Source organism: Sciurus carolinensis, chromosome 15 (assembly GCF_902686445.1).
Source record: "Sciurus carolinensis chromosome 15, mSciCar1.2, whole genome shotgun sequence".
NCBI lineage: Eukaryota > Metazoa > Chordata > Mammalia > Rodentia > Sciuridae > Sciurus > Sciurus carolinensis.
This window is the reverse complement of record NC_062227.1, coordinates 33,749,210-33,776,981: the sequence shown is the minus strand read 5'-3', so window position 1 is coordinate 33,776,981 and position 27,772 is coordinate 33,749,210. Positions and strand designations below refer to the sequence as shown.

Genomic DNA, 27,772 nt, shown 5'->3' with positions numbered 1-27,772 from the left:
AATTCTTTAGTAAAACCAACATTTTCCACTACATGAAAAATTTTACTCTGACCTATAAGACGGGGAAAATACTATTTGTAATATGAAGTAGACCATTTGAGAGTAAAATTCAAATATGAGTTGAGGGGGGAAATTTTTTTTTGCTTAAAATGGTATTCCTTGATCATATATAAAAATGGTAACTTGGTGCCAGAATATAAGTTAATACAAGGAACGGGAAGAAACCACACAAAAAAAAACAATTCTAAAATGATCTCTGCATTTTTAATTTCTTAAAAGCCATGTTCACAGCACACTCCAAGCAATGGTTTGCTGCTTTTTGTCAAACAGTATATCAGAAAACAAAGGTTTAAATGATTGTTTTAAAAATTAGTTCTCTGAATTTCTGTAAAGCCAATAATTGCCAGTGATCTAAATCCATTTCAGAGTAGTAAACATTCCAGAAATATGAGTCTATCCCATCTCACACTTCTCTGAAAAGCAATTAAAAGCTATATAACAGAAACAAAAATAAATATTTTTCTAGAAAGAACATATTTGGCATTTTAAAATAATGTTAAAAGAGAAGCTTTCAAATGTAAATATTGTCTATATTTTTACTTTCTACTACCAGATAGAAAGTTTGGATCTTTACTGGTTCCAGTCTAACTTCAGTAATTGGAGGAATGATTAGGTTGCAGTTAATAAACTTCATCCTAACAAAGCCACTGTATTTTTCCAGTACAGTGCTTGTTTTTTCCCTTTAAAAAAAAAAAAAAAAAGGCGGTGTCTAGTCATGGCTAAAAACTATTAAAAGTGAGACCAGGCAGCTCAAATTAGTTGGTTAATTTGGTATCTGACTTACTTTAAACATATTTTTCATCCTTTGATTTAATATCTCTAGTTATTTCTCTCAAAATTAATCCATAGGTATATAGTTTTAGTGAAATGTGATCTGAACTTTGTTTTGCTGATTTCATTAAAATATACCAAGCATGGTTAAGTCTTACATTCTGTCCGTCCAAATAATTTACATCTTCATTATAAATGTAGAGCAGCCATGCTGTGAGTTAGTTATAGCCCATTTACCTAAACGTAGAAAAGTTGAAAATTAAATTTAAAATTTTGGTTGATGAAGAAGTTCTTATATATTTATCTCTTTTAGAAACCTATGATGCTTTTCTTGGCTATGAGCATGGAAAAAGTAGAATTCTGGTCATTTTCATGATGTGTCAATAAAAACTACATTGCTTATGTCTACTCCTATCAACCATTCTGAAACCACATATCCATTTGTAACACCCACTAAGGAGAAGACATTTTCCTTTAGAATCATGGTCACAATCTGGAAAAAGAATTGAGAAATGCTAATTTTAGGCTTATAAAATAATTAAGGAAAGATGCAACACAAAACAGGAAGGTGAATAAAGCAAAGGAGTTGTCACAAAACCTCCCTTGTAATAAACACATCTGTCCTTTCCTCCCCATATTTAGAAATGTTACCTACTTTCAAAATTTCTCATCAAAACATTTTATATCATGAGTCATGTAAAATTCAGTCTCCTTCAGCTATCTGATCTATAGTTGTTAAAGAATTATATTATCTTGTTCATAAGATGAGAGGTAGTGACATTTTATTCTCTCAATGCTTAGCTAAAAATTCCACACATCTGGCACATGGGTTACAAGGGGGAAAAGCACAGAAGCACCATTGTTCGCTCCTCCTTGTTTTGGTATTTCAAGTCACCCACAACTTCATGAGCTATTGCAGTTGACAATCACCACTGTTGACAAAGAAAGCAGTGGGTGCTGGCACTATTCATCATACAGCACTGGTGGGTCTCCATCGTCTTTCAAAAACGAAGCAGCTTTCCTTCCATTCTTCTGAACATGATCTTCATTCATTTTCTCCAAAGCTTCTATCTATAAAATCAATATAATGAATTCATTTGTCAAATTTCTACTTGCCAGAAGCCATACTTTAGATGGAGGCAGTATTTTCACTATGAGTATTCCTACTGATGCTGGCCTTGAATTAGAATTACTCTGTGTGTGTGCGCACCTGTAGGTACATATACAGGTATGTTGTTTACTTGACTATATTATCAGGGTCAATACTGATAGGTCTTATTGTGCACTCTATAAAGATTTTCAGGACCAGAAAAAAGAATTTTCAACATTCAGTGAACAACTAACACCTACTTACTGAGCTATTATATTGTGCTAGAATGTTGCAATTTACCATCTTTGTTATTCCTCTTGTGGCCACAGGCTCTAGCAGAATGTGGCCAAATTCAGATCATACTAGGGAGTTCTGAAACAGTGTGTAATTGTTCTCTGCTTTGGTAAAATGTTGAGAATAATTAGCTGTTTCACTCTTCTAGATGGAGTTTTGTTGCTTTGGTGATTGTGTGTATACACACACACACACACATATATATATATTATGTATATGTAGCATACATATATAATATATATATTTTATACAAATATGAGATATATAAAATATATACTTGTATTGGGGATTGAACCCAGGGATGCTTAACCAATGAGCTATATCCCCAGTCCCTTTTTCTTTTCTTACTTTTTTTATTATTTTGAGATGGGGTCATGCTAAGTTGCTTAGGGCCTTGCTAAATTGCTGAGGCTGGCTTTGAACTTGCAATCCTCCTGCCTCAGCCTCCTGAGCTGCTGGGATTACAAGTGTGTACCACAGCTCCTGGTCAGTGACTGATATTTTTAATAAAAGAATATTTCTAGGGATGGCCACATCTAACTTCTGGTGTTCTGTTAAGGGCAGGTACCATGTGTTACTGTGTTATTGGGGTTTTTTTGTTTTTGTTTTTGTTTAAATCACCCAGAATGTTCACCAATTTCCTCTTTTTTTTTTTTTTTTTCTTTTAATATTTTTAGTTGTAGAGGCACAAGATATCTTTATTTTTTTATGTGGTGCTGAGAATCAAATCCAGTGCCTCACATGTGCTAGGCAAGTGCTCTACCACTGAGCCACAACCCCAGCCCTCATTCTCACTCTTAAAGTAAGGAAAATAGGCCTAAACTAAAATGTGTTATTAGTTCATCTTAACCAAAATGAACTTTTTTTTTTTTTTTTTTAATTTTTCTTTTTGTGGTGCTGGGAATTGAACCCAAGGCCTTGTACTTGTGAGGCAAGCACTCTACCAACTTAGTTATCTCCCCAGCCCCAAGATGAACTTTTTTTTTTTTTAAAAATACTTTTTAGGTGTCGACAGACAATACCTTTATTTTATTCATTTATTTTTATATGGTGCTGAGACTCGAACCCAGGGTCTTACTTCACCAGGCAAGTGCTCTACCACTGAGCTACAACCCCAGTCCCAAACTGAACTTTGTTTTTTGTTTTTTTTTTTGGTGTGTGTGTGATGCTGGGGATTAAACCCAAGGTCATGTGCATAGTAGGCAAGCACTCAATCAACTGAGCTACATCTCCAGTCCTGTAAACTGAACTTCTTGAAGAAGTGTTTTGCTATATGTTTATTCTAAGTTTTAGGCTTGAAAAGGACTAAAAACAACATCTCAAGAGGAGAAAAGCCTCAATTTTATTTTGAAGAAGGAAAGCATACAATTAGCTCTGGGTTTCAGATATGCCCTCTATGCAGCTTTCCATCTCCAGTAAGGTGAAAACGATATGTACATCACTTACCTCGGCTAAGAAATCAGCTTCATTGTCTGCTGAGATGTTCAAGCCTGAAACGGCATTGAAGAGTTCCCGTTCATTAAGGGCTTCCTTTACTCCTCCTTTCTGGAAAAACTAGTAAAAAAAAAAAAAAAAAGTGAGAACATCAGTAAGAGACATTAACAAGGTTCTCTTATAAACTAAACAGTACACTTGTAAGACACCACTGAATTCCTTCTATTTCAGATACTGATTTTCCCACTTCAAGTTTAACCATACTCAGGTTCTATTTGACTTTGTCCTCTATGCATTAGATTTAGTTTGTCACACTGCACTTTCTTCAGCTATAAAAATGGTATATATAAAATTGCTTGGCACTGCTTTGAAGGTGTAGATTTGATACATTCACTAAATCTCCTGAATTAAATATTTCAAGCAGACCCAGAGGTCATTTCCAAAATGAAGTTATTCTCTCCTTTAGAAAGATCATTCCTATCTAAATTTGTTGCTAACAGCTCATATCCCTCAGCAATGGCAAACAAATGTGAACCAACTTTGCGTTTACTGAGCTTTACCTCCCCTAAACCTTTTACTTTGCTTTGCAGTGAGAGTGATCAAACATTGTCCTACTAAGGAGACTGTCCTCCTTTTCACAGCAATAATAATGGCAGTAAGCATGCAGACTCACTGTATGTCAGCTTCTTTTTAAGCACTATGCACACATTAAATGTCTATTCAACTGCTTAAGGACTAAGAGTGAAAACCAAAACTCTCTTGGAAATTTTGCTCAAATGTGAAGCACAGAATCAAAATTTGCTGAAAATGAAATCTGATAAATTGATCTTTATATTCACATCTTGAAGGCACCCAGTATCCCTTCCTTCAAGTTCTAAGAATATGGTCCTCTTACTTATCTGAGGAGTAATAAAAATATTTAAACTTGTTACAGCCTCCAAAAAAAGACACATAGGTTTACATGCCTACCTGTGACACATTCCTACAATCACGGAACAAGAACTCCAGGCCATGAGGATGGGTTGGCTCTACTGACTGACTGACATCAATCAACCAGACCTATTTAAATACAGAGCACACACTGATATATTTACACTCAATAATATACATCAGGTAATTGAATCTGAATATTAACACAATGCTTTCCTCACCTTTCCAGCATGCCACAGCATGTTATACTCGCTGAGGTCAGCATGTACGAGTGTACATTCATTATACAACTGCTGCATCAACTGGGGGGAAGAAAGGCAAACATTTAGAAAACTAATTCTAATTTACCTATATAGTTCCAATGTGTATATCAACCAATATCTTCCAGAAAAACAAGGTTATAAAACTTATGTCCTTTTTTTCTTGTGATGCTGGGGATCAAACTGGGGCTATGCTCATGCCAGGTAAATGATCTACAACTGAGTTGCAGTCCCAGCCCAAAAAACTTATTTCCTCTTTACTTTGTGTAATCTAGGACTAGGCTTTTTTTGTTGTTTAGGTAGGGTGGAGGAACAGTGAGACAATGGAGAGTATCAGTGAGTGACAATCTATTTCCTTGTCGTTGTGATAGCAAGACCAAGGATCAGATTTGGATTCCTACACAGGTAAGATGGCAGTTGTGTCTACAGTCACACTACCTACGGCAATGAGAGAAGCTACTTCCCTTTATAAAAGGATAAATATCCCACTAAGACCTCTATGGGTACATACAGGAAAGGTAATTTCCTGCCAAACATGGTAGAAAAGAGAGATTCTTTTAAATTTTAATGTTCTTAGATATTCTTCATTTAAAAAGGATAGTGATTCCTAGGCTTATAGTAGAATCCAACATTAATGTATTTGTTTACCAGCCTAAATACAATTAAATAACAAAGGTGTGTCATCATCAATTTAATTTCTTCCCCAGCCACCCCACCTCCCAAAGAAGCCAGAAAAATGGTTTTTCTTTTCACTCTTTTTTTAATGGAGGCAGGGAAAGGTGGCTCAGCTTTCTAGCTATGACTACACAAAATTATTTTCAATACCACTTTCATATTCAGATCAACTGCTGCATGACATGATGTCTCCATGTAAACACTATACAAAATGCACACAAGTTTCACCAGTGTTCAATTAAAAAAATGCAGAGGACTCATGACAGTATTAGGAGCATTTTTATAAGTTTAAAAGGCCTAAAAGTATGTCTCAAGTATGACTAACTCCCTCAAGATTTTCACAAGTGTCTGCACTCCCTACTACCTTCAATTTTCATCATCACTTTCCCTCTTATTTCCCAGCCATATTCATAAGTCCCTCCTTCACTGTTAGTCATAACTCTCAAGAAGGCATACACAATAAGGAGGCACTACCTGCTAAGTCTACTAAGTCTAAGGCAGTTTTGTGAAAAATAGCTTCATGTTCTATATCACTAAGGGTAACAATGAAGCTTGCTTTTGTTCCATGAGTCTCCAAGTTTTCTAAAACTACTCAAGATACCAACATATCAATGTAAAAATAATTCTGATGTTGATATTCCTTCACAAACTTAATTTGTCCTTAATATCATCTTGAAATAATACTATTTGAAGAAGATTTTTTTTAAATCCAGAGGACAATTTTTTTTTTCCTTTTGATATGGGGACTCCTATGTTACCCAGGCTGGCCTCCAATTCCTGGGCTCAAGCGATCCTTCTGCCTCAGTTTCCTAAATAGCTGGGACTACAGGGGTACACCAGCACACCTGGCTAGAGAAAATGCTTTAAAAAGTCAGTGTGTGAAGCTGGGTATGATGAAACATGCCTGTAATCTCAGCAACTCGGGAGGCTGAGGCAAGAGATTCTAAGTTCAAGTCCAGTCTCAACAAGGCCCTCAGCAACTTTGTGAGAACCTGTCTCAAAATGAAAAATAAAAGGGGCTGAGGATGTAAGTAGTAAACGGGCCCTGGGTTCAATCCCCAGTACAAAAAATAAAAAAGAGAGAGAGAAAGAAAAGGTCAGTAGTATGTGTGTGCTTTTAAAGGCACAACTTACATGAAGAGTTTGATAGTAGGCTTCTTTCATTTCTTCACTACTGAGCTTTACTTCTTTTAATTTAGGGGCTGGAACTTGATCACGGCCAATAAAAGACATAACTAAAATGTGTTTCTTGAGTAGTACAACTGTTGGACAAGGAATTCCCGCTCTCTGCATTCTACACAGAAAGATTAAGAATATAAAGGTCAAAAGGGGAAAATATGTCATTAATTCAACAAATACCTAACACAGGCCTGCAATGAGGTGGCACTATGTCCTACCCTGGGAATGTGGGAACACAGAAACACTAACATATAACTTCTGTCTATAGGAAACCCATGGACTGGTGGAAATAACAACTGTGAGGAGATTAAGTAGAGGGTAGCATGATACATGCGTTGGCAAAGATGTGGGCAGGCACTGCAGGAGCACATAGGCTTTTTAAAAGGGTAGGGGAAGAGGAAGACCAGATTAAGACACTATGAGGAAAAGCATGGAGGCATTCAATAGCACAGTCCATCTGGGGAATGCACATCAGTCAATACAGCTGGATCTGTGAGGAGAGGGAAGGGCAATCTGTGAGGCTAGAGAGACAGGCAAGTTTCACATCACAAAAGGTCTCTGAATTCACATGAAAGACAAAGCTGCTGACAAAGTGAGAAACGCAGGAAGGAGAGCTCAGCTGTATAGAAATGGGAGCAGAGAGGGTAGCAAGACCACCCAGGACATTTATTCAACTTGAAAACTCTAGAAGAATTTTGCAACTAGTAAATATGGATAATTGCTTTTAAAACCAAACATCACTAGAAAAGAACACACTAAAACTAAGTTTTCTATAGATAAAAGGAAGATTTAATTAATGGGGAAAGATTTATTAGTGGGGAACTCAATTTCTTGGTTGAATAAAACAAATTCCTTGACAGAAAATAAAATGCTTAGAAAATTGAGGAATAAGTCTAATAAATGAAAGGAAAATCAATTTGATTAGTTATGACCCTAACCCCACCAAATTAACAAATTAGAGTAATAAACATTTTCTGAAGCAAAAAGGGAAATGATTATTTGTACTAAGCCTAACAGGAAGCTAGACATTTTAATTCTTTAGAAAGACAATTTAAAAGACAGTATTCGAATGTGATAAAAATGTCTAGGCAGAACATTTTCCTCAAATGTCACTGGGGAAAGAAAAATGAAGCACTAGAATTTCAAGGTTTTTCATTATTTCTATAAATGAATTTAAGAGAAAGCATGGACATTTTTGCCTGGCTAGTAGTCCTCACACTAAAAGACAATTACCCAAGATTACTTCTAGCACAATGATTTTCTTTACCTTGTGAGATTGTGCATTTCTTTTTCTGCCCACATGCGGATGATCTTACGTGGATTTAGTTTACTGAAGCGATCTTTAAACCTGAAATCATCTTTAATATATTTGTCACGATTCTTAAACTCATTAAGGGTTGTTTTAAATACCTTGATGGCACATTCTGTAGGTATAGCTTTACCATCTTCCTTTTCATCTTCCATGCTGAATGGGAGAAGAAAAGTTAGGTCAGTACAAGTTACCAATTCACAAGTGAAACAACTACAAAATAAAAATTCTATAACAATGAAGTAGATAAAATAGATCTACATTCTCTGAGAGGGTCAAGTCTTGCTATTTATTTATTCATTCATTTATTTATTTATTAGTCTTCAAGTTTTAGATCTTAAAAAACCTTGGGTTTTGGGATTATTGTTTTTGTTTGAGACAAGGTCTTGCTATATTGCCCAGGCTGGTCTCAAACAATCCTCCTGCCTCAGTCTCCCAAGAAGCCAGGACTACAGGAGCATGTCACTGTGCCTGGCTGGTTTTCTTACTTGCAAATAAACTGTCAGTCAGTTTTGAATAGTCTGTAATATAATAATATTCTTCACCGAATGACCAGGGAATCAAGCTTGAGAAACAATGAAAAGATACACATTTTAAAATGGGCTACAGTCTACCTGGGATGGCTTTGGGGCAAAATTCAATAGAAGCAACACAAAAAACAGTTTTTAAAAAATAACTTTAACTCCTAGAAGATATGAAGGTGAGTGGAAGGGTTCTTTAAGTATGCAAGGAGGGGAGGAAAGAATCAAAGAAGCACATGAATGGACAGGTCTCTTTGGACTGGAAAGGGCAGCAAGGCTTCACAGCACAAGTGGAACTGAAACAGAATCAGGAGAACAGGTAGGACTTGACAATATTAGCAAAAGCAGAGGTAGAGACCACAGGATGTATCTGAGGAATACTGAACATTGTAGTCAAGACTAGGCTGGTGGGGCTGGGGAGATAGCTCAGTCGGTAGAGTGCTTGCCTTGTAAGCACAAGGCCCTGGGTTCGATCCCCAGCACCCCCCCAAAAAAAAAAAAAAAAAGACTAGGCTGGAGAGGGGAAGTGAAAGAAGTTGGAGCTGAAGGCATGGGATGAGATAGACCAGTGAAGAACCTAGTTATGTCCCCAAAGGTAGCGGGGAAGCCTGAGGGTTCTGCAGCAAGGCACCCTCAAAAGATGCATGTTATGAAGATCAAGCAGCCAGGATGATGGGAGGCAGCATGGAGAAGCTTGAGTGTGGGGCTGACTCGTGATGCTACTCCGACTGTGAGCTCCTGAAAGGGCCTGAGTCATGCTGGTGGCAGTGGAAATAAGAGGAGGTGGATGAATTGAGAGCAGTATTTATCTTTAAATATCTGAGGGGATATTAATCTGGAAGAAAAAAGGAACTGTATTTCCAGAGAACAATCTGAATCAAACCATCAACCTTCATCTGTACCATATTCTCCTGGTTGACTCCTTCTCCTCCACTTAGACTTAAAAGGTCAGCGTCCTCCAATTGATTCTAAGAAACCCCACTTCTTCTCCTGGGCAATTTCATATAGTCCATGGCTTTAAATATCACCCACATTTCCATCCCCAGTCTCAGTTCCTCTAGAATTCCAGGTTCATTTATCCAATGCCACTTTGACAACACTTGGATGTCCAGCAGGCATCTTCAACTTTACATGTCCACAACAAACTCTTGATGACTGCTACCTTAACTTAGTTAGGGTCTTGCTTCAGTAAACAGTGAAGCAATCAGATGCTTTAGCCAAGAGACCTCCCCAATCCAATCCAAGGGTACAGACTGTTCACTCTGCCTTCCAAACACACAACAATAGTAGTCTCCTCTATCTTCACTTTTACTACCACCTAGAGTCCAAATCACCACCATTGCTCATTTCAACTGCTACAATTACTTTTTACTATAATGCATTTTCCTCATAGCAGCCTGAGTCACCTTTTGAAAACAAAATCAGTCCTGGTTCCCACTGCAGTTAAATGAACAGCAGATTTATTACCCTGGTTCACACAGTCCTGCCTGCACCAAACCCTGCCCACCTCTCCAGCCTCCTCTCCCCTCTGCACACACTGTGCTCCAGCCATTCTGGCTTTCAGACTCTATCTCAAAGACCCTAAGCTTGTACCTGTGTCTGAGAGCATTACGCACAGGCTGTTCTCTAGCATAGAATGTCCTTCAACCTGATCTTCAATGTATCCCAGATGTGTCATTCAAGTGTCACTTCGCTAAGAAGACTTTCTTGTTCTACTAATCAAAACCAGTCAACCAGTCACTATGACATTGCCCTGTTTTAACAATCTGCATAGCACATAACTCAAAGTTTTTACTTATTATTGTCTTGGAAGAGGGCTGGAGATGGAAGTCAAGCACATTCTGCAGGAACCCTCCTTGTACCATTCATTGCTGTACCCCCAGAACCTAGAAGAGGACCTGCCACATGGCAGTTGCTCAAATATTGGTGAATAGATAAAGTGACTTTCAGGAAGAGAGATTAAAGAAAATTACAAAGAAGTTGTTTTCAATAATCTAAAATGTTACAGATAGAACAGGCTAGATTGTGAGGTGATAAACTCTTTGTCATTGCAATAGTTTAACCATGTAGTACATGAGGTTCTAGCACAAATACTGAAGAAAAGATTCCTTTTTTGGAAGATTTCCAGTATAGAGTCTAATATATATGATTTTTCTTATCATTCTCCTAGTTAAAAACAAACAAAAAAGCTTATTTCTTAACAAATTATACATCCCTCGGCCTTTATTTTTTTTAAAGAGACAAAGTTTAGCTATGTTACCTAGACGGGCTCTAAACTTCTAGGCTCAAGTGATCCTGCTGCATAGCCTTCCAAGTTGCTGGTACTTCAGGCATGTGTCACAATGCCAGCTTCCTCTGCCTAATGTTTAAGATCCTCCTTACCAGTGTCTAATGTGCTTATACAGTTTCATTCTGTTACCTCTAAAAATATACCTTCTAATCTTATTGTCTAAACTTCAATCCTTATCTATTGTTAATGTAATCATCTTTAAAGGATAAGTATATAAATATTTACATGAATAAACATCTATAGATGGTATACTATATATATATATACTCTACTACTAGCTTTTTGTACTCAACACTGGGTTTGTTTTACCTATTTTTTAAAAATGTATGTTGAGATCTAACTTTATCACAATGCCTTTCCTGAATCTACCTGGTAGTGATCTAGTTCTGCTGTTACTACCCCTAGTGAGGTCTCACTTGTATATTTGTGCACTCCATTATTTATTTATCTTTAACTGAACATAACCATTCCTGCTATAATGTTCTCTCCCTGGCATAAATTCTTTGAGAGTGTAGAGAATATGTCTTATACTTTACTTCCTGAAAAGTCTAACACAAGTTACTATGTGAATAATTTAGACTATGGGATTGAAGTTGTAGCTCAGTGGTAGACCAAGTGCTTAGCATGTGTCAGGCCTGGGTTGAATCGTTAGCACCAAAACCAAAAACAACAACAAAAAGTATTGTCAACTGCTTGGTCATCTGGAGAATGACAGAACCCAAAAGACCTTTGTAGGAGGAAGAATTTTAAGCTGATCCCCAAGAATCTTGCATTGCTTATGTAACTTCCTCCCCTTGAGGGAGCTGGATGCCACTCCCTAGACTAGGTTACATTGTATAGCAAAGGTGGCATTAAGGCAAAATCTTAGTGGAATGAAGCAAGAGATTCTCCTGCTGGTTTTGACATGAGCTATGAGGGCCTGAGCTATGGCAAGGATCTGTAGGGGCCAGGAGTTAAGAGCAAGCTCCAACTGAGAGTCAACAAGAATAGGACCTCTTATATCTTCACTTTCCCTATGACCTTGAGTCCAAATCACCATTGTTCATTTTAACTGCTACTGAAAGGTGCCAAAGGAAGAGGACTCCAAGTTTCAGAAAGTAACATGGCCAGGCCAACACTTAAGACTGTGCCTTCTGAAACCCTAAGCAGAGAACCCAACTGAGCACAGAATCCAACAAGCCAGGCCTAGACCTCCAATCATCAGGAGCTATAAGAGTAAATAGGTATTGTTGTGGTTTGGGGGTACCAGGGATTGAATCCAGGGATTGATTACCACTGAGCGACATCCCCAGCCCTTTTTACTTTTTATTTTAAGATATGGTCTCACTAAGTTGCTGAGGCTGGCCTTGAACTCACCATCCTCCTGCCTCAGCCTCCCAAGTCACTGGGAAGGTGTTGTTTTAAGTTGCAAAATTTATGGCAATTCATTATATAGCACATTATATATGCTTTTTGAAAACATTTTTCAGTTGTACAAAACTGGATGCTCTCTAGTTTTGCTACTTACAAATGCAGAAACACAGATTATGATACCAATATCACCAGAAGGAAATCGATCATTCATCATATCAAAGTATCATTCAATATAAAATGATCAGAAGATAAAGGAAACTGTTGACAACCCCCACCGAAATAAGCAAACAAAAAACAAACAAGAACAAAAAAACAAATGGCCCATAAGGCACCTGAAAAAACGTACAATCACAAATAAATAAATGCGAATCAAACTGTCAAGATGTTACTTTTCATTTTTCACACTGACAAAAAATATGAATGTTGATAATACTAAACATTGATGAGGACAAAGAAAATAAGCTCATGCTGCCAGTAGCAAAATAAATTAGTCAAGCTTCTCCTAGGGCAATCTCGCAATATCTCCTGACATTCAGAATGCACACAACCTGCAGATTTGGCTAGCTCATGGGAAAAATTGCATTTTCCTTACCATTAAAATGCAAATTCAAGATTTTGACCACTGGTATGGTACACAAGAAAAAAAATTTTTGTAATTGTTAAATTTTTCATATATAAAAGAAATCAAGAAACACAGCTGCTACAACAGTCAATTCAGGGGCCCAAACAGAGAGCAAATTCAGACACTCCCCGTTCTGTGAAGCCTTCCACTGCTTAAGAAAAAAAAAAAAAAAAAAAAAATCATATAGTCTGTGCCCCAGCAATTTCATTGTTAATAATTTAGTCTAAGGCCATATTTGCAAAGGTACATTAATGTCCAAGGATATTCTTGTATGCTCACATAATGGAATGTACTCATTTAAAAATGGGGTGGTAAGGACTAGTAATATAGAATGGTCTAAAATATTTAGCTAAAAAAAAATCATGAATGTAGAATGTAATCTCTTTTTGCATAAGCCAAGTATAGGACAAATACATACAAATTTCTGTAAAATTAAACTTAAAACTGTTACTAGTAGTTACTTTTGGAGAAACAGCTATTGGGCAAGCGTAAGAGAGATGAAGGCTACTTTTCATTTTATCCTTTCTGTAAATTTTAATCTACCACCATAAGTAATCTTTCCTTTAAATAATCTGTACTGTTTAGTTATATTTGCCTGGACTCGGGGAATCCTCAGTTGAAATTTATAAAGAGGGAAACAAAGTTTAAAGGAGAACATACACGTTGTTTAAAATTAATACCAAATATCATATACAATCTCATTTAGTGTGACAAAAATCCCATGAGGTGAGATACAATTTTTTAATGAGGTTTAGAAACTTGTTCCAGATCATATAACTTGAAAATGTAAGCTCCAATGTTAAACTCTTTTCTTTCCTTTTTTTGGTGATAGAGATCAAACCCAGGGAATTCAATGAATTACAGCCCCACCCCCAGCCTCAACATTCATTTTTATCCTCTTCATTTTTAGAACTTAATAGTATAATTCAATATATTATGATGTATATGTGCTATCTACAAAGGGAGACTAGTTAAATAGTTAAGAAAATTAAAAACAGGAACTTGACCAATAGTCATTTGAAACCTCTCAAGTACAAAATAAAAGTCTTTTATATCATTTAGACTTTCTAGAATAACATTTTTTTTTTTTTTTTTTTTTTTTTTTTGTGGTGCTGGGATTGAAACCAGGGCCTTGTGCATGCAAGGCAGGCACTCTACCAACTGAGCTATATCCCCATCCCTATAATAACATTTTTAAAATAATTCTACTTGTCATGCAATGTTAGCTTTGATTTTGTATAAATCTATTAATCCTGGGGAGAAGGGATTTCATATTTTGTTCATTTACCTCCCTCCATATGCATGAAAGACAACAGATTCCTTTCCTGTACTAATACAGCCAGTGATTGTCTCCAACATTCCAGAGTTGACCATTTTATACATAAGTAAACGTGTCTTAGGATCAACTGCTTTTTCCTGCAAAAGATAAATACTGTAAGTAAAAATGACTTATTATAAAACATTTTCTGATGGCAATTATCTAGAATACAAGTAACAATAAATGTTAGTGAGGATTTGGGGAAAAAGGTTCACTCATACATGCTGGTGGGACTACAAATTGGTACAACCACTCTGGAAAGCAACAGGGAAATTGCACAGAAAATTTGGAGTGGAATCACCATTTGACCCAATTATCCCACTCCTCAACTTCTATCCAAAGAACTTAAAATCAGCATACTACAGTGATGCAGTCACATCAGTGTTTATAGCAGCTCAATTCAAAATAGCCAAGCTATGGAACCAAACTAGGTGCCCTTCAATAGATGAATGGATAAAGAAAATGTGGTATAAACACACACACACACACACACACACACACACACACACACACACACACTCAATGGAATATTACTCAGCCATAAAGAAGAACGAAATCATGGCATTTGTGGGTAAATGGATGGAACTGGAGATTATCATACTAAGTGAAATGAGCCAGTTCTAAAAAAACCCAAGGCTGAATGCTCTGATATGTGGATGCTAACACACAAGGGGGTGGGGGAGACAGAAGTTCACTGGATTAGACAAAGTGGAATGGAGGGAAGGGAGAGGAGATGGGCATAGGAAAGACAGCAGAATGAATCAGACAAACTTTCCTATGTTCATATATGAACACATGACCAGTGAAACTCCTTATCATGTACCACAAGAAGGGATCCTAAATTGTACTCCATGTACGCATAATATGTAAAAATACACTCTACTGTCATATATATCTGAACAGAACAAATTAAAAAATTTTTGAATCATTTCTAATCTCTAATGTTCAAAATATATATTTCCTTTTTTCAACTTTATTATTTAATTTACTTAGATGTCTATACAACAGGCTCTTAAAGGAGTGCCATCAAGATACAATTCATGTAACTCTGGTATCTCTGAAAGTGAATATCTAAAAGAACCATTTCAAGTCAGAAATGAAGAGGAGTCATATCTAGGATGAGGCATGAGGCCTGAAGATCTCAGAGTTTCAGTTCAGGTAGGGCCGTGAGGCTAATGTGGGTTTGGTGAAAGTCCTAAGTTTGTGCTACACAGTCACCTTCCGTGAGGGACATCCTCAGAGGAGAGGGTTTTTTAAAGGATTGGCTCAAAGGGACTGACTTCTAGGGCTGACAGCAGAGCCAAAACCACCAATGTCCCAGGGAAAAGAGCCTCTGCTACTGCATGGGCAGTTTGGAAGGAGTTTTGAGAAGGATTTTCTGAGTGGAGGACAAAGGGCAAAAAGTGAGCAAGATCAACTTATACCCAGTCTCCCCTCCGGCCGTACCCACCCACAGTCTGCACTAGAAGTACCCAACGATTAAGAGTTCATCTGCTGCACCTGCACACTCTGGGAAGAAGCTGGTCTCCACTCTCCTCCGGTGTGCCGTGGGCCCTAGTGTGAAGACTCTGAGGGAGACACCTCCCAGGGGCTCAAGTTCAAGCGCATCAGCAGAACCAGTCCTCAGCAGCAACACTCGCCCTGACCCTGGGCATCACCCGCCTCCTCACAGCGCTCTGGCATCCTAGGTCTTTCTTCCCACTTAGTGGGAAGAGATGGGCCAAGGCTGGAAAGGAGCAGACCTTTGGTCTCTCCAAGGGAAGCCTAGTCATGGGGTCTGCACCATATTATTTGTCACCTGCCCCCTCTGCTCCTACCTCCCAGGAAGGGCACTGAAGTCGACCAGGTATAGAGACAGCATGGTAGAGTTCTACATGGCCCTGTGGCTCTGGTAATATTTGGTGCCAAACTCAGGCTCAGGACTCTGTCCACTGCTACCTTTCTCCTAACTTTGGTGCCCTCTCTTTGTCATCCAAAAGAGACAAAGATGCTCTTTGAAAAAGCAAATTGATCCAGGCACGGTGAAGCACACCTGTAACCCCAGCTGCTTGGGAGGCTGAGGAAGGAGGATCACAGGTTCAAAGCCAGCCTTAGCAACAGTGAGATGCTACACAACTCAGCGAGACCCTGTCTCTAAATAAAATACAAAATATGCATGGATGTGGTTCAGTCGCTGAGTGCCCTTGAGTTCAATCCCCAGTAACCTCCCCACCCCCATCCCCCTAAAAAGAAAAAGCAAACTGAAGCACGGGAAGCACCGGCACCACTCTACCGCCTGCTGCTGCCTTCCCCTAGTATAGCAGTAGGCACGTCTTCCCTCCCTTACTCCCAGGACTGTGGTTAGGGGGAGATCCAAATATACAGTAGACACTCCTGGAGTGAAAGGCAGGGTGGCAAAGGTGGCAGGGGACGGGCAATGGGGTACCAAGCAGGCATGGAATGTACAGACACCATCTCTCTCCTGTAACCCCAGCTTTGTCATCCAAGAGAGACAAAGATGAGAGTCCCTCTCCTTCCAAAACCCCTGGTTTTTGACTTCACGTTCCTGCTTTAGACATATTTTCCAACAGGCTAGGCCCCCACCAGGGATCCCTGGACCCATCTGCTTTTCTGTGTAGAACCTACGCAACACAGAGACACTTTTGGAGACCATGAGACAATGCCTCTTTCCTTCTAGCCCTGAGCCAGGACCAAATACAAAGGACCTTGCCTGGCCTGCCCTATGTGGTCTCCCCACCTCCTGGGTCTTTTTCAAGGGATTTAGCTGTCATTTTCATAATCTGTCCTTAATCTAAAAAGGTTAAGTGGAAATTAAAAAAAAAAAAAAAAAAAAAAACTGAGATACTAAGCTTAACCAAAATCTTATCACCAGTTTAAAAATCTCTAACATTCTTAATTTTTTTCTAAATATATCACGAAATTAGTTTATTATATCAAGATTTAGGGATTATCATCAAGACTTCATTAGAGATTAATAGGTTACAAATATATCAATAGGAAATAATTTTTTAAAAAATTCTGGAACATTCCGACACAATGTAAATTATACAGTTTGTATTATGACCACTAAAATGGGAGTTTTGAATAAATGATTAATAACTATTATATTAAATCTGAAAAATCAAATAGTAAAGCCATTTAAACTATATTTACATCTTTGATATGAAAAACCAATCCCACAGGAAAATATCAAACATGAAATTTTATTTTGTTTTTCCTCCCAAATGTCAAGTTTTCTAATATGAATCCTTCTGTTAAAGGAAAAAAAAAAAAATCTAAGATCCTTACTGCAGTAGAATGCTCCTTCTTCTCATGGAGGCGGGCACTTCGACGTTCTTCTGAGTAGGCATGTTGTTTTAAAGCATTGAAAACATGGTTTGATAGTTTTAAATCCATTCCAATTCCATCTCCTACCTGAAATCCAGGTGCAAACTGACAACAATAGAAGAAATATCATCTAAATACTTTTAGGTGGGAATAGTAAAACAAAACAAAAAGAGCGAGAAAATTAGTCTTTACTTGGAACAGATTTCCTATTCAACATATGATAATGCTATAAAAACAGATCCACAGATACTACACTGAAAAATGTCACTAATAGAAAGAGGAGCAATGCTACTAAAGAAATTATAGTCCAAAGGAAGCATTTATTCTATGCACAGAAAACATTCAATTATATCTAAAACTAAGGTCTTTCAGTACATGCTTTGAATCTCATTTTAATATCAAAGAACACAGTGCTGTAAGTTGAAGCCTATACCAAAACATACCAAAGAAATCAATATCATAATTATTTATGAGGACTGAGTTAGCACAGCAAGTTATGCCCATCCCATCCATGACAACTGCATTGTAGAGCTGCATAGCCCAATTAGAGACACTGTCACATCTGGATATTTAAATTTGAGCTAATTAAGTCTGAACTTAAAATTCAGTTCCTTAGTTACATCATCCAAATTTGAAGTGTTCAATAGCAAAGGTGGTTACCCTACTGGAAAGTACAGCTATAGTACACTTCCATTATCTCAGAGAGTTTTATTGGATATTCTTGAATCAGATATGGAATATTTCTAGAAATTATATAATTTAATAAAATATTTACTTAACAAGCATTTGTGTTCTAAGGTCTAAATATTTTCTATTAATCCTAATATTTATGGAAGTTAAAACGTTAGCTTTTAAAAATTACATTTTATTTCTGATTTTGCAGGGGTAGTTCAGGTACAATATAAAAAAATTAGGAAAGTGTGGGGTTGGGTGTGGTAGGGGGGCTTGCCTGAAACCATGATACCCTGGGTTCAATCCACAGCACTGGAGGGGGAAAAAAAAATCCAGAAGTATTTCTCCCTCTCATTTCTAGCTCCAGTTACCACTATTGTGTATTTCTTGGGTAGGGATGCTATTTATAAAAAATAATATGAAGAATGAATGTTATATAAGAACTATTTCTTAATTTTAGAATCGATGTAAGTCAATTTAATTTTTAAAGAGTGTAGGGTTTTATTCTGAGACAGATACTTTATATTCTCAAGTGGTTGAGTTTGCATGACATTGATATATTGACATCTAAACATTTAACATCTTCAGAAAGAAAGAATTTTAGAAATTTAAGATACTGTTTTTGAAACTTTCAAACAAAACTCTTGATTCAGAGATAGGTACTCTCTGTAACTTACATTTTCCATTCTTGCTGTATTCTTTCTCCCACATACCACTTCATCATGTTTGGTGGTGATATCTTTTCCTTTTCCAATGAAACCCTTTTTGGGAGTAGGAACTGGTTTTGCTAAAGGCAATTAAGACAAACCAAGTGTATGAAAATAGTAAAAACTAAATTGCTACATTCAATGCTGTCTGAACAGACATTTGAATCTAATGAAATAAATGATTAAACAATATTGAAAAATAAATATAAAACTAAAACAATTCATTGGAAAAATTTGTCTTCAATACTCTCATTCTATCCCCCAGAAACTAAAGGCTTTGATACCTGGTATGTAGGGATCATCACGAGTGTCCTGCCAGTCAACCTCATCTTCAGAACTATCGCTGTCTTCAAAAGGATGCACTTTTCGATAATTTTCAAAGGAAATGGAAACTTAAAAGGCAAAAATAGTTGAAGATTTATTTAGTAGCACAATATAAGCATTTTCTACCACCCAATGGAGTTGTCACAATAAGGTAATAATACCTTTGCTATCGCCATTGAATTTTTTTTCTTCACGCCTAAGCTGTGCATCATATTCTCTGTCAAATTCCATTTGTAGCATCTGAGCCAGCATTAGGTCGCTGGAAGTGTCAATGTTTTCTCCAGAAATAAATGGTCCTTCAGCAACACTATTCAAAATAAAGTGATATAAACTAATATAATGTGCTGGTGCAAACAGGACCTACTGATTATGAGAGTAGGATATCCCTTTTTAGGATTAGGATTGTACTAAACAATGGGCAAGAACTCCACCAAACTCTCTTCACCTTCTCCCGTCTAGTCAGCCTCAAAAGACCAATGGCCTATACCTATGAGAACACCAGCCAGGATTAAAGGAACCAGAAGAGAATGCTATTGGGTCTATTAGAAAATTCAAATTGAGACCTAGGATGCATTTGTTCTGTGTTCTAGGTAAAGGAGATATAAAAGTTTCTGAAAAGATAAAACCACAAATACTTCAGAACTATACCTCACCTAGATGAACTGTTGCATTGACAAGAAAATAACAAAACTCAGAGAAAGAGTAATTTATCCAAGATAATATAGGCTGGGTATCCTTTATCTGAAATGTTTGAGGTCAGAAGCTTTCAGATTTTGGAATTTCTCCTATTTTGGAATATTTGCATTGGATTTACCAGTTGAGCATCCCGAATCTGAAAATCCATATTTGAAATATTCCAAAATCTGAAACCTTCTGAGTGTCTTTTGAGTGCCCAAAGCTTTGTGGGTTGTTGAACCTGTACTAAAAACCCCAGTCACAAACTCAGGACCAGAATTCCAATATCAGTAGACCCCGATATTGTGCTTTCTACTGTACTGTTTTCCTAAATGTATTTAATTGCTTGTCATGACAATCATTAATCAAATCCTAAAACTTTGTCATAGTAAGCTACTAGATAAAATAGATACTTTGTTAATTTTACTTACGAAACTTCAGGAAAAGCAGCAGCTTCTTCTTCTAACTGTAATTCTTTAGCCAACTGTTCACTCATTACATCAGCCAAAGAACAGGATATTGTGTTCTGAGGGGTAGCCCATGGACACTAAAAAAAAAAAAAAAACCACTCACAATTAACTTAGAAATAAGGCTATCTTTTAAGAATTAAACTAGTTAAAAACTAGTTAAATCAACTCAAAATGAAAGATTAGTTATTTGAAGAAATCATCTTAGAAGTAAAAATATCTTCTAGCTCAATTTAAACAAAGATAAATGTAAACTAAAACATCCTGAAGTACTTTCTGGCCTGTTCTCATGGTTGAGGGAAGCATCAGGATATTATAGTACCATCTCAACAGCCAAGGAGTTTAAGTTCCTTCCCTTGTTCCAATTCCTTGCTTACTGAGCAACCTTCAGCTTATGATTTGGCTTTCCAAGTAGAGTTTCTCATAGCCTACCAACTAGCATAATTTAAACCCCACTTAGAAGTTAAACTTCATTCTAATTTAAGCATTAAATCTTAGCTAAATATAAAGTGTGTCTGCCCCTTCTCAAGACATCTTGCTAAAACAAAACCAACAAGAACCACAAAAATTACATTTCTGAACTTTAGAATCTGAAAGACAGCCTCCTGAAACAATATAATTACATCAAAGTAATACTTTGACCACTGAGCCACATCCGCAGCCCTTTTTTGTATTTTACTTATTTAGAGACAGGGTCGCTGAGTTGCTTAGGTCCTCACTAAATTACTGAGGCTGGCTTTGACCTTGGGATCCTCCTGCCTCAGCCTTCCAAGCAGCTGGGATTACAGGCAAGCACCACCACACCCGGCTGTCTCAGCCTTCCTGAAGCACAAATTCTAAATTTATTTCACTATTTTCCTAACTCCTAACTAATCTTTTTGCTTCCTGTCTTGCTTGCTTCCATTCTTCACACCAACAAAATCTAAAATTGCAGATTTGATTGGTTCCCTTTCTCACCTAGATCTTATTGTTTCCCACTGCCTTTGGAATAAAGTTCAAACAATTTTTCATACAAAGATATCTGTATTAGCCACAAAATTATTTAAACAGGGTTAGTGAGCACAGGCTCTCTACTTAGTCTAACAGCCTTTTGGCATGGCTCTGAGAGACAACTGGACAACTGACCCTTGTTCAGGTTTCATAGCACTGTGGTGCAGGAATTAACTTGGCTCAGCTGTGTGGGTGGAGTACATAGGGGTGATTAACAATGATAACTATATTTATGCCTGAGTGAATCAGAATCAGGTTTTGTCTAGTCTTATCCCGAGATTCAGGAGGTGCACCTGTTCCCGAGGACATACCTACATTAGCCATTGCAAATTGTTCCAGACTTATATAAGGCCAGACCTGGAGAGAACAGGGAGGCTTCCTGAAGTTCTGGTGTGACTCAGAATTTATCAGTCATTGAGTACGCTCCTGATAAGTCTTGTGGTCTGGAAACTTGAAGCTCTCTGTAATTTACAGAACATAGCTAATATTTTGGCTACATGATTCTGCTGATTTCTTTCTGCTCTTTAATCTAGAAAGGCTTGAACCAAAATTAATTGGTTTTGGGTCAAAGTCCAGGTTCCAAAAGGCAGATAACTATATTTTATAACTCAGAATTCTCATTCACATTTTTTAAATTTTTATAATTTTTGAAATTTTATAGTTGTCAATGGATCTTTTATTTTATTTTTTTATTTATACATGGTGCTGAGTATCAAACCTAAGGCCTTACACATGCCAGGCAAGCGCTCTACCACTGAGCCACAACTCCAGCCCTTCTCATTCACATTTGGCATTGACTAATAGTAGCATATCAGATAGCATTTCAATATTCTCCATATTTAAGTAGCTTAGCTAAACACATATAACTTACACAGATTATTTAAATCATACCACAACTGAGTAGTTGCAATATCATTCCCATTTTCAAGGTCTGGAAACTAAGATAAAGAAAGGCTTTCTAACTCAAGATAAGACTTTAGGTGGAAGTGCTGAGACCTGACCCAAGGTGCTAGGACTCAAAGAGACTACATTTCTTAAGTGTTTTACTGCTGTCCCTAATGGCCTTCCCTGGAATGTGAGAAGCAAACTGGCTTATTATGTGCAGTATAAAATCCACACTCCTCAGCAAGGAATGCCCTTCGCAACTTGCCCTCACTTATCTTTCCATACCCAACACTCATAGATCCTAACTAATTATATCCCAAATTTCACCCCTCCATGCCTTCACTCATTCTTTTCTCTCTCAGTGGTTTTTCCTTCTATTTACATTAATTTAACGTTACCTCCTCTTTTAGGATTGTCTCCATGTTACCAGACATGGTTGGATTCTTGCTTTTGGATACCCATCCCACTATGCAAACACTGCCACTATAGGACCCACTGCTAATTAGGGTTCATACAGCAATCATGATGGAGCATAATGTCCTTGCAGGGTGGAGTCTTCTCAGTTCCAGAGCTCAGCACAGAGTTTTAGACATAAAGAAGCATTCAAGTACTTACTGAATAATGTGCTACAAGGAAACAGTACCAAGTTAATGGAATTGCCAAGCTGTCCATAAGCTGCAGACATCCCTGCTATTCTGAAGTCCTTTCCTCCACCTTGCCCACCCACTTCTGAGGCTTCTAGTCATCTGTCATATGTGAACTAATTCTGTAAAGATATTAAAACATTAGTTGACAGTTTCTCAGAGGAGGCAAAAATGATTGGCAGTAATTTTGCCACTTTGAGAGAGATTCCCTACTGCTAAGAGTCTGGATCAGAAAGAGAAACATGTAGAGGACACATACAGCACTTGGACACCCTAAGAGCCCCCTCCTACTGACCTTGCTCCTCAGAGCCTCACACTCTAGAGCTACACTTGCCATTCCTCTGCTGACCAACTTGGTTCGGCCACCTCAGTCTGAAGCAACTTCCTTGGGTGAGGTAAATAAAGATTTCAGAAAGGCTGCCAACTCCACACTTTGAAATCTAATCAAACTCTTCAACCAGTCATCAAAAACCCTCCATAAAAATCTTCTACACTCTGTGAGGGACAGCCCTGGAGCAGGGAGTAACTCCTTGGGCCTGACCCACAGCACAAGTGGCTCATCTCACTAAGGGGACTTTGGAAAATTTACTGGAAGTTTCTTCTCCTAAAAAACAGGTACCAGGCGATAACATATTGGAGAATCCTGTCATCATCTTGTGACTCTTTAGTAAAGCACTTTTTTAAATTAAATGTTAAAACTGTAATAATAATAAACCCAAGGCAATGAGGCAAAACTCACAATCTTGCTCTATCCTAGTTATCTAAAGTCATTTCCTACTATTCTGTTCATCAACATAAACTCCCCATAACATCAAGATCTGATGAGAAAGCCCACACAGTCTTTACTAAGGAATTTCTAAGCCCATAATTAGCTGCTTGAGTTTTGTCCCCCGTTGCTAAAGAATCCTAAGACCCATCCTGTCTTCCTCTCCTCTGGGAACTGCCATTGACCACTGTTCCTCAGCGTTCTACTCCACTACCACATTCTCCCACCCCTGGCTGGCTGCAGATTAGATAGAAATCATCCCCCTTTCCTTCTGGTTCCTAAGGATGCACCCCTTGCTGCCTGTCCCACTTTCTTAAAAAGGTTTTACTAAAGACAACTATGGAGAAAGAATCAAGTCAAGTCAAAAATGGCAAACATGAAGAAGACACATGACAAAAATTCAGTCTGTGTACTTGAAGTAAACAAAACAAAACACACAATCTGTAGGAAGATCCCTTTTCTAACCAAACAGCCAGAAGATTAAACTCTAGGCAGAATATTAAAATAATTTTACAACTCAAGATAAAGGTTTCTGGAATAAGTGATCTGATCTACACAATAACACTATCCATTTTTTAAGAGAACACTTTATACTAGTTTTCAATTTGTAGAAAACTAGCAAAGATAGTAGAGTTCGCAAACACCTCATATCCAGTTTCCCCTACTATTAACATCTGTGTTAGTGTCACACATTTGTCATAATTAATGAACCAATATTTATACATTACTAACTAAAGTCCATACATTACTCAGATTTCCTCGGTCTTTCCCTGATGACCTTTTTCCACTTCCCCACCTGGGACAGCACATTACATTTAGTTGTTATGTCCCCTTACGCTCCTTTAGTTAGTACGTTTCAGAATCTTCTTGTTTTTGATGACCTGGACAGTTTTAAGGAGTACCACTAACACATTTTTCACAGTTCTTTCTCCAACAGAGCTACATACTTCCTCACTTTTGCCTCTAGTTTACCAATCCTTCCCTCTTGGAACATCGACTAAAATTTGTTGTTCATAATAGCAGCTTGGCATTTTATAACCAGCATGCAGGGACTGTGGTGAAAGGGCCCCAGGGCCGTTTCAGAGAGTCTGCAGAGTCAAAATTTTCATAATAGTACTAAAACATCCTTTGTCTCTTTTATATTCATTCTTTCATGTGTGGAGTTTTCCCAAGCCTACATCATATGTGACGGCATCATCACTGATGGCTAATGTGTATTCTTGCATTTTCTAAAATTTCCTAAGGCAACAGGTTTAGGATATAAATGTGCATGTTTAGAGATTAACTCAATTCGTTCTCAGTATTTCTATTGTACTCCTATTCTGTGAAGATGAATTTTTTTATATACTTCAATACAAACATATTACAACAGATTGGAAAAAAGAGAAAAGAGATCGATGAGAATCCAGCTATCTTCTACTGAGTGAGATGTTAAAGAGATTTTTAAAAATATAAAACAATAATATTCTCTTCACTAATTTTGTTTTAGAGACTATTTTTACTTTTTATTTTTTGGGGGTATTGGGGACTGAACTCAGAGGCACTCAACCACTGAGCCACATCTCCAGCCCTATTTTGTATTTTATTTAGAGACAGGGTCTGAGTTGTTTAGTGCCTCGATTTTGCTGAGGCTGGCTTTGAATACACAATCCTCCAGTTTCAGCCTCCTGAGCCACTGGGATTACACGTTTGCACCATCACACCCGGTTTGAAGGCCTTTTAAATATGAAAATGTTATTTACGTTAATGTGACTTTTAAATAACTTAAACAATTTATTTCTCAATTTTATTTTCAGTCATGGAAAAATGTCAATAGATATAACCAATATAAACAAAAGTTCTTTGGGGTCTTAAATGATTTTTTTAAAAATGATACTGGGGATTGAAGCCAGGGCTTTGAGTGTGTTAGGCAAGTGCTCTACCACTCAGTTACATCCCCAGCCCTTTTTATTTTGACACAGGGTCTAACTAGGTGGCCCAGACTGGTTTAACCTTGCAAATCCTCTTGCCTAAGTCTCCCAAGTAGCTGGGATTACAGGTATGTACTACCACACCTGGCTTCAATTTTTAAGAGTATAAGAAGATCCTAACTAAAAAGTCTTGAGAATTATTGGCCTTAAACCTTCCTTCCCTTTTACAAAGTCTTCCTCAAATGTCTACCTGCTTCCTCCATTCACTCTGGTTTTCTACAAGTTTAGAGAAGGAAAGGGTTAAGTGATACTTTTGGCCTCTTTTTAAGTTGTTTGTTAAAACCCTGTCTTTCCAATAGAATATCAATAAGCCCTACAAGCATATTTTTTGTTAAATGATGAAAGTGGAATTTTGTGGTTTTAATGATGAACACTTAAATGACAATATGACATAAAATATTTTCTTACTGAATTAGTTAAGTAAAATTGGCTCTGAGACTCTATTATGAGCAGAGTTGGTCTCATTTGACATTTTTACCAGCCTTTGTGGATGTTTAACTGCAGGAATTTAACATGTATAATATATATGTATTAGTCTGTCTATTAATTTTGTTTTTTTTATGTTCACTAATCACATTTACCAATGGAATGTCTTAGACTTGTCCTAAAGTTGTATAAGAATTTTTAAAAACCTGTAACCCCACAACTCAAGAGGCATACAGTGGAGGATGGCAAATTTAAGATCAGCTTGGGCAACTTAGCAAGATGTCTCCAAACAAACAGGGCTGGGGATGTAGCTCAGTGGTAAAGTACTACTGGGTTCAATTCCCAGTATCACCAAGAAAGGGGGAAAAAAAAAAAAAACTTTTATAAAATCAACCTTTCTTTACTTAAGAGCTAATTAATTTACCTCCTTTTATGTTAAGAACAATCCTAAAGGTTCAATAAGATTAACAGGTAACCTTTTAAGTGAAACAAGTGTTCTGTGTTAGCATGCAAAGGACAATTATGAAGTTAAAATTGCTGGATTTCTTCACAACCTTAATTTGAGAAACACAAATCCCAATGGAAGCGCTTTGGGTTCTCAAACGACCCTCAATAACGTGCCACAAGTCTTTGCACCCATTTAATGAAAGTAAAATGCAAAAGAGCAGCCTGAAAATCAGAAACCTAATGTGAAATAAAGGTTTAAGTTTGCTATTACAGAAAAAAAATTGAAACGTTAAAGTCTAGGCATACAACGAAAATTCATAACCATGTTACATACAGCTTGTACTATACACTAGGTATTAGCGTCGGAGGACAGAGGGTGTGCCCGTGTTCCACACCACTTCAAAAACACGAAATCACCGAACTGGGAAAACCACACTTATCAAATTAAGAAAACAGCTTCCTAAAGCAACTTTCTGTCTAGCTTTCCATGGATTGGGCTGACTCACTCGGCCTGTGAAAAACAAGATCATGCTCGTTTCCCCTCAAGTGTCAGAATCTGAAAAGAGAATTTATACTCAAACATACGCTACAGGACTCAGAAAGCAAGGTGCGGAACTAAAGACAGACCCCAGACCACCAGTGGGAGCCCCAGCCGCCTTCCTCCGCCTCTTCCCACCACCACACCCCGGCAGTCCGACTGCGGTCCCCCTTTCTCGAAGACGTCGGGGTCCCGGGCCTATAACTTCCCGAGTGACTTCTCCCAGGTTCCGAGAGAACGAGCCCAGGTGACTGAGACAGGTACGCCAGCAGGACCACCACTTACTTTGCTGGGTCCCCAGGCCGCTGCCCTCCCGGGCTCAGGGGATGCCACTCCGACCAGATCCATTGGGGGAAGAAGGCAGCGAGAACAGAGCAGAGAGGTGGCAGAACGGGGAGCAGGCTCTGATGAAGAGAGAGGTGGCAGAACGGGAACCAGGCTCTGCCGAGAAAACAAGCGGGGCGGCGGCGACCTGCTGCTGGTGCCGGAGCTAAGGTGACAGATGGCGGCGGCTGCCGCCGCGTCCGGAACTAGACCTCTTCTCTTCCGCCTTGACCACAGGAGCGCTCGCTTCCGATTGGCCGCGCGCCCCCGGCTCCTCCTTAAGTCACCTTGCCCCGCCCCCTGGAGGAACGCACTTCCGGCCTCTGCCCGCTGGACCTGGGGCCTCCGGGATCGGTTGCCAGCTGCAGGTGGTCTTCGTTTCTCCGACCTGTTTGAGCGGGGCTGGGTATGGCTTCCTCTGGTCCAGGTTCTGCCCTGTCCATGCACCGCCTTCCCGCTCCTTCCTTCTTGGTTGCCCACGATAGATACTTAGTAATTAAACTA

At 38.1% G+C, this 27,772-nt stretch overlaps 1 protein-coding gene and 1 non-coding gene across 2 annotated transcripts; one reads left to right on the top strand and one right to left on the bottom strand.

Annotated features, from left to right (window-relative positions):
* Positions 1–245: 245 nt before the first annotated feature.
* Positions 246–27,468, bottom strand: Riok3 (RIO kinase 3). Its single transcript, XM_047526817.1, has 13 exons — positions 27,230–27,468; positions 20,243–20,358; positions 19,298–19,443; positions 19,097–19,204; positions 18,783–18,892; positions 17,395–17,538; positions 14,077–14,204; positions 7,961–8,158; positions 6,649–6,808; positions 4,801–4,881; positions 4,619–4,708; positions 3,662–3,769; positions 246–1,902 (listed from the first exon to the last, which is right to left on the bottom strand). Exons 1-13 carry the CDS (start codon positions 27,290–27,292, stop codon positions 1,795–1,797), a joined length of 1,560 nt encoding a protein of 519 aa, XP_047382773.1. The 5' UTR covers positions 27,293–27,468; the 3' UTR covers positions 246–1,794.
* Trnat-ugu (transfer RNA threonine (anticodon UGU)) lies at positions 8,939–9,013 on the top strand. The gene has a single exon. It is a non-coding gene; the product is annotated as a tRNA-Thr (tRNA).
* Positions 27,469–27,772: the final 304 nt, after the last annotated feature.

Bases quoted from the DNA above. Each gene is read 5' to 3' on its own strand.
- Riok3 (XM_047526817.1), bottom strand. From the start codon at position 27,292: ATGGATCTGGTCGGAGTGGCATCCCCTGAGCCCGGGAGGGCAGCGGCC. The intron at 18,893-19,096 runs GTATCAAAGCCT...AATTGCCTTTAG, and splicing joins TGATGATCCCTACATACCAG to CAAAACCAGTTCCTACTCCC. The intron at 4,882-6,648 runs GTAAGTTGTGCC...TCTTCCCCCCAG, and splicing joins CCTACTATCAAACTCTTCAT to TTGATGCAGCAGTTGTATAA.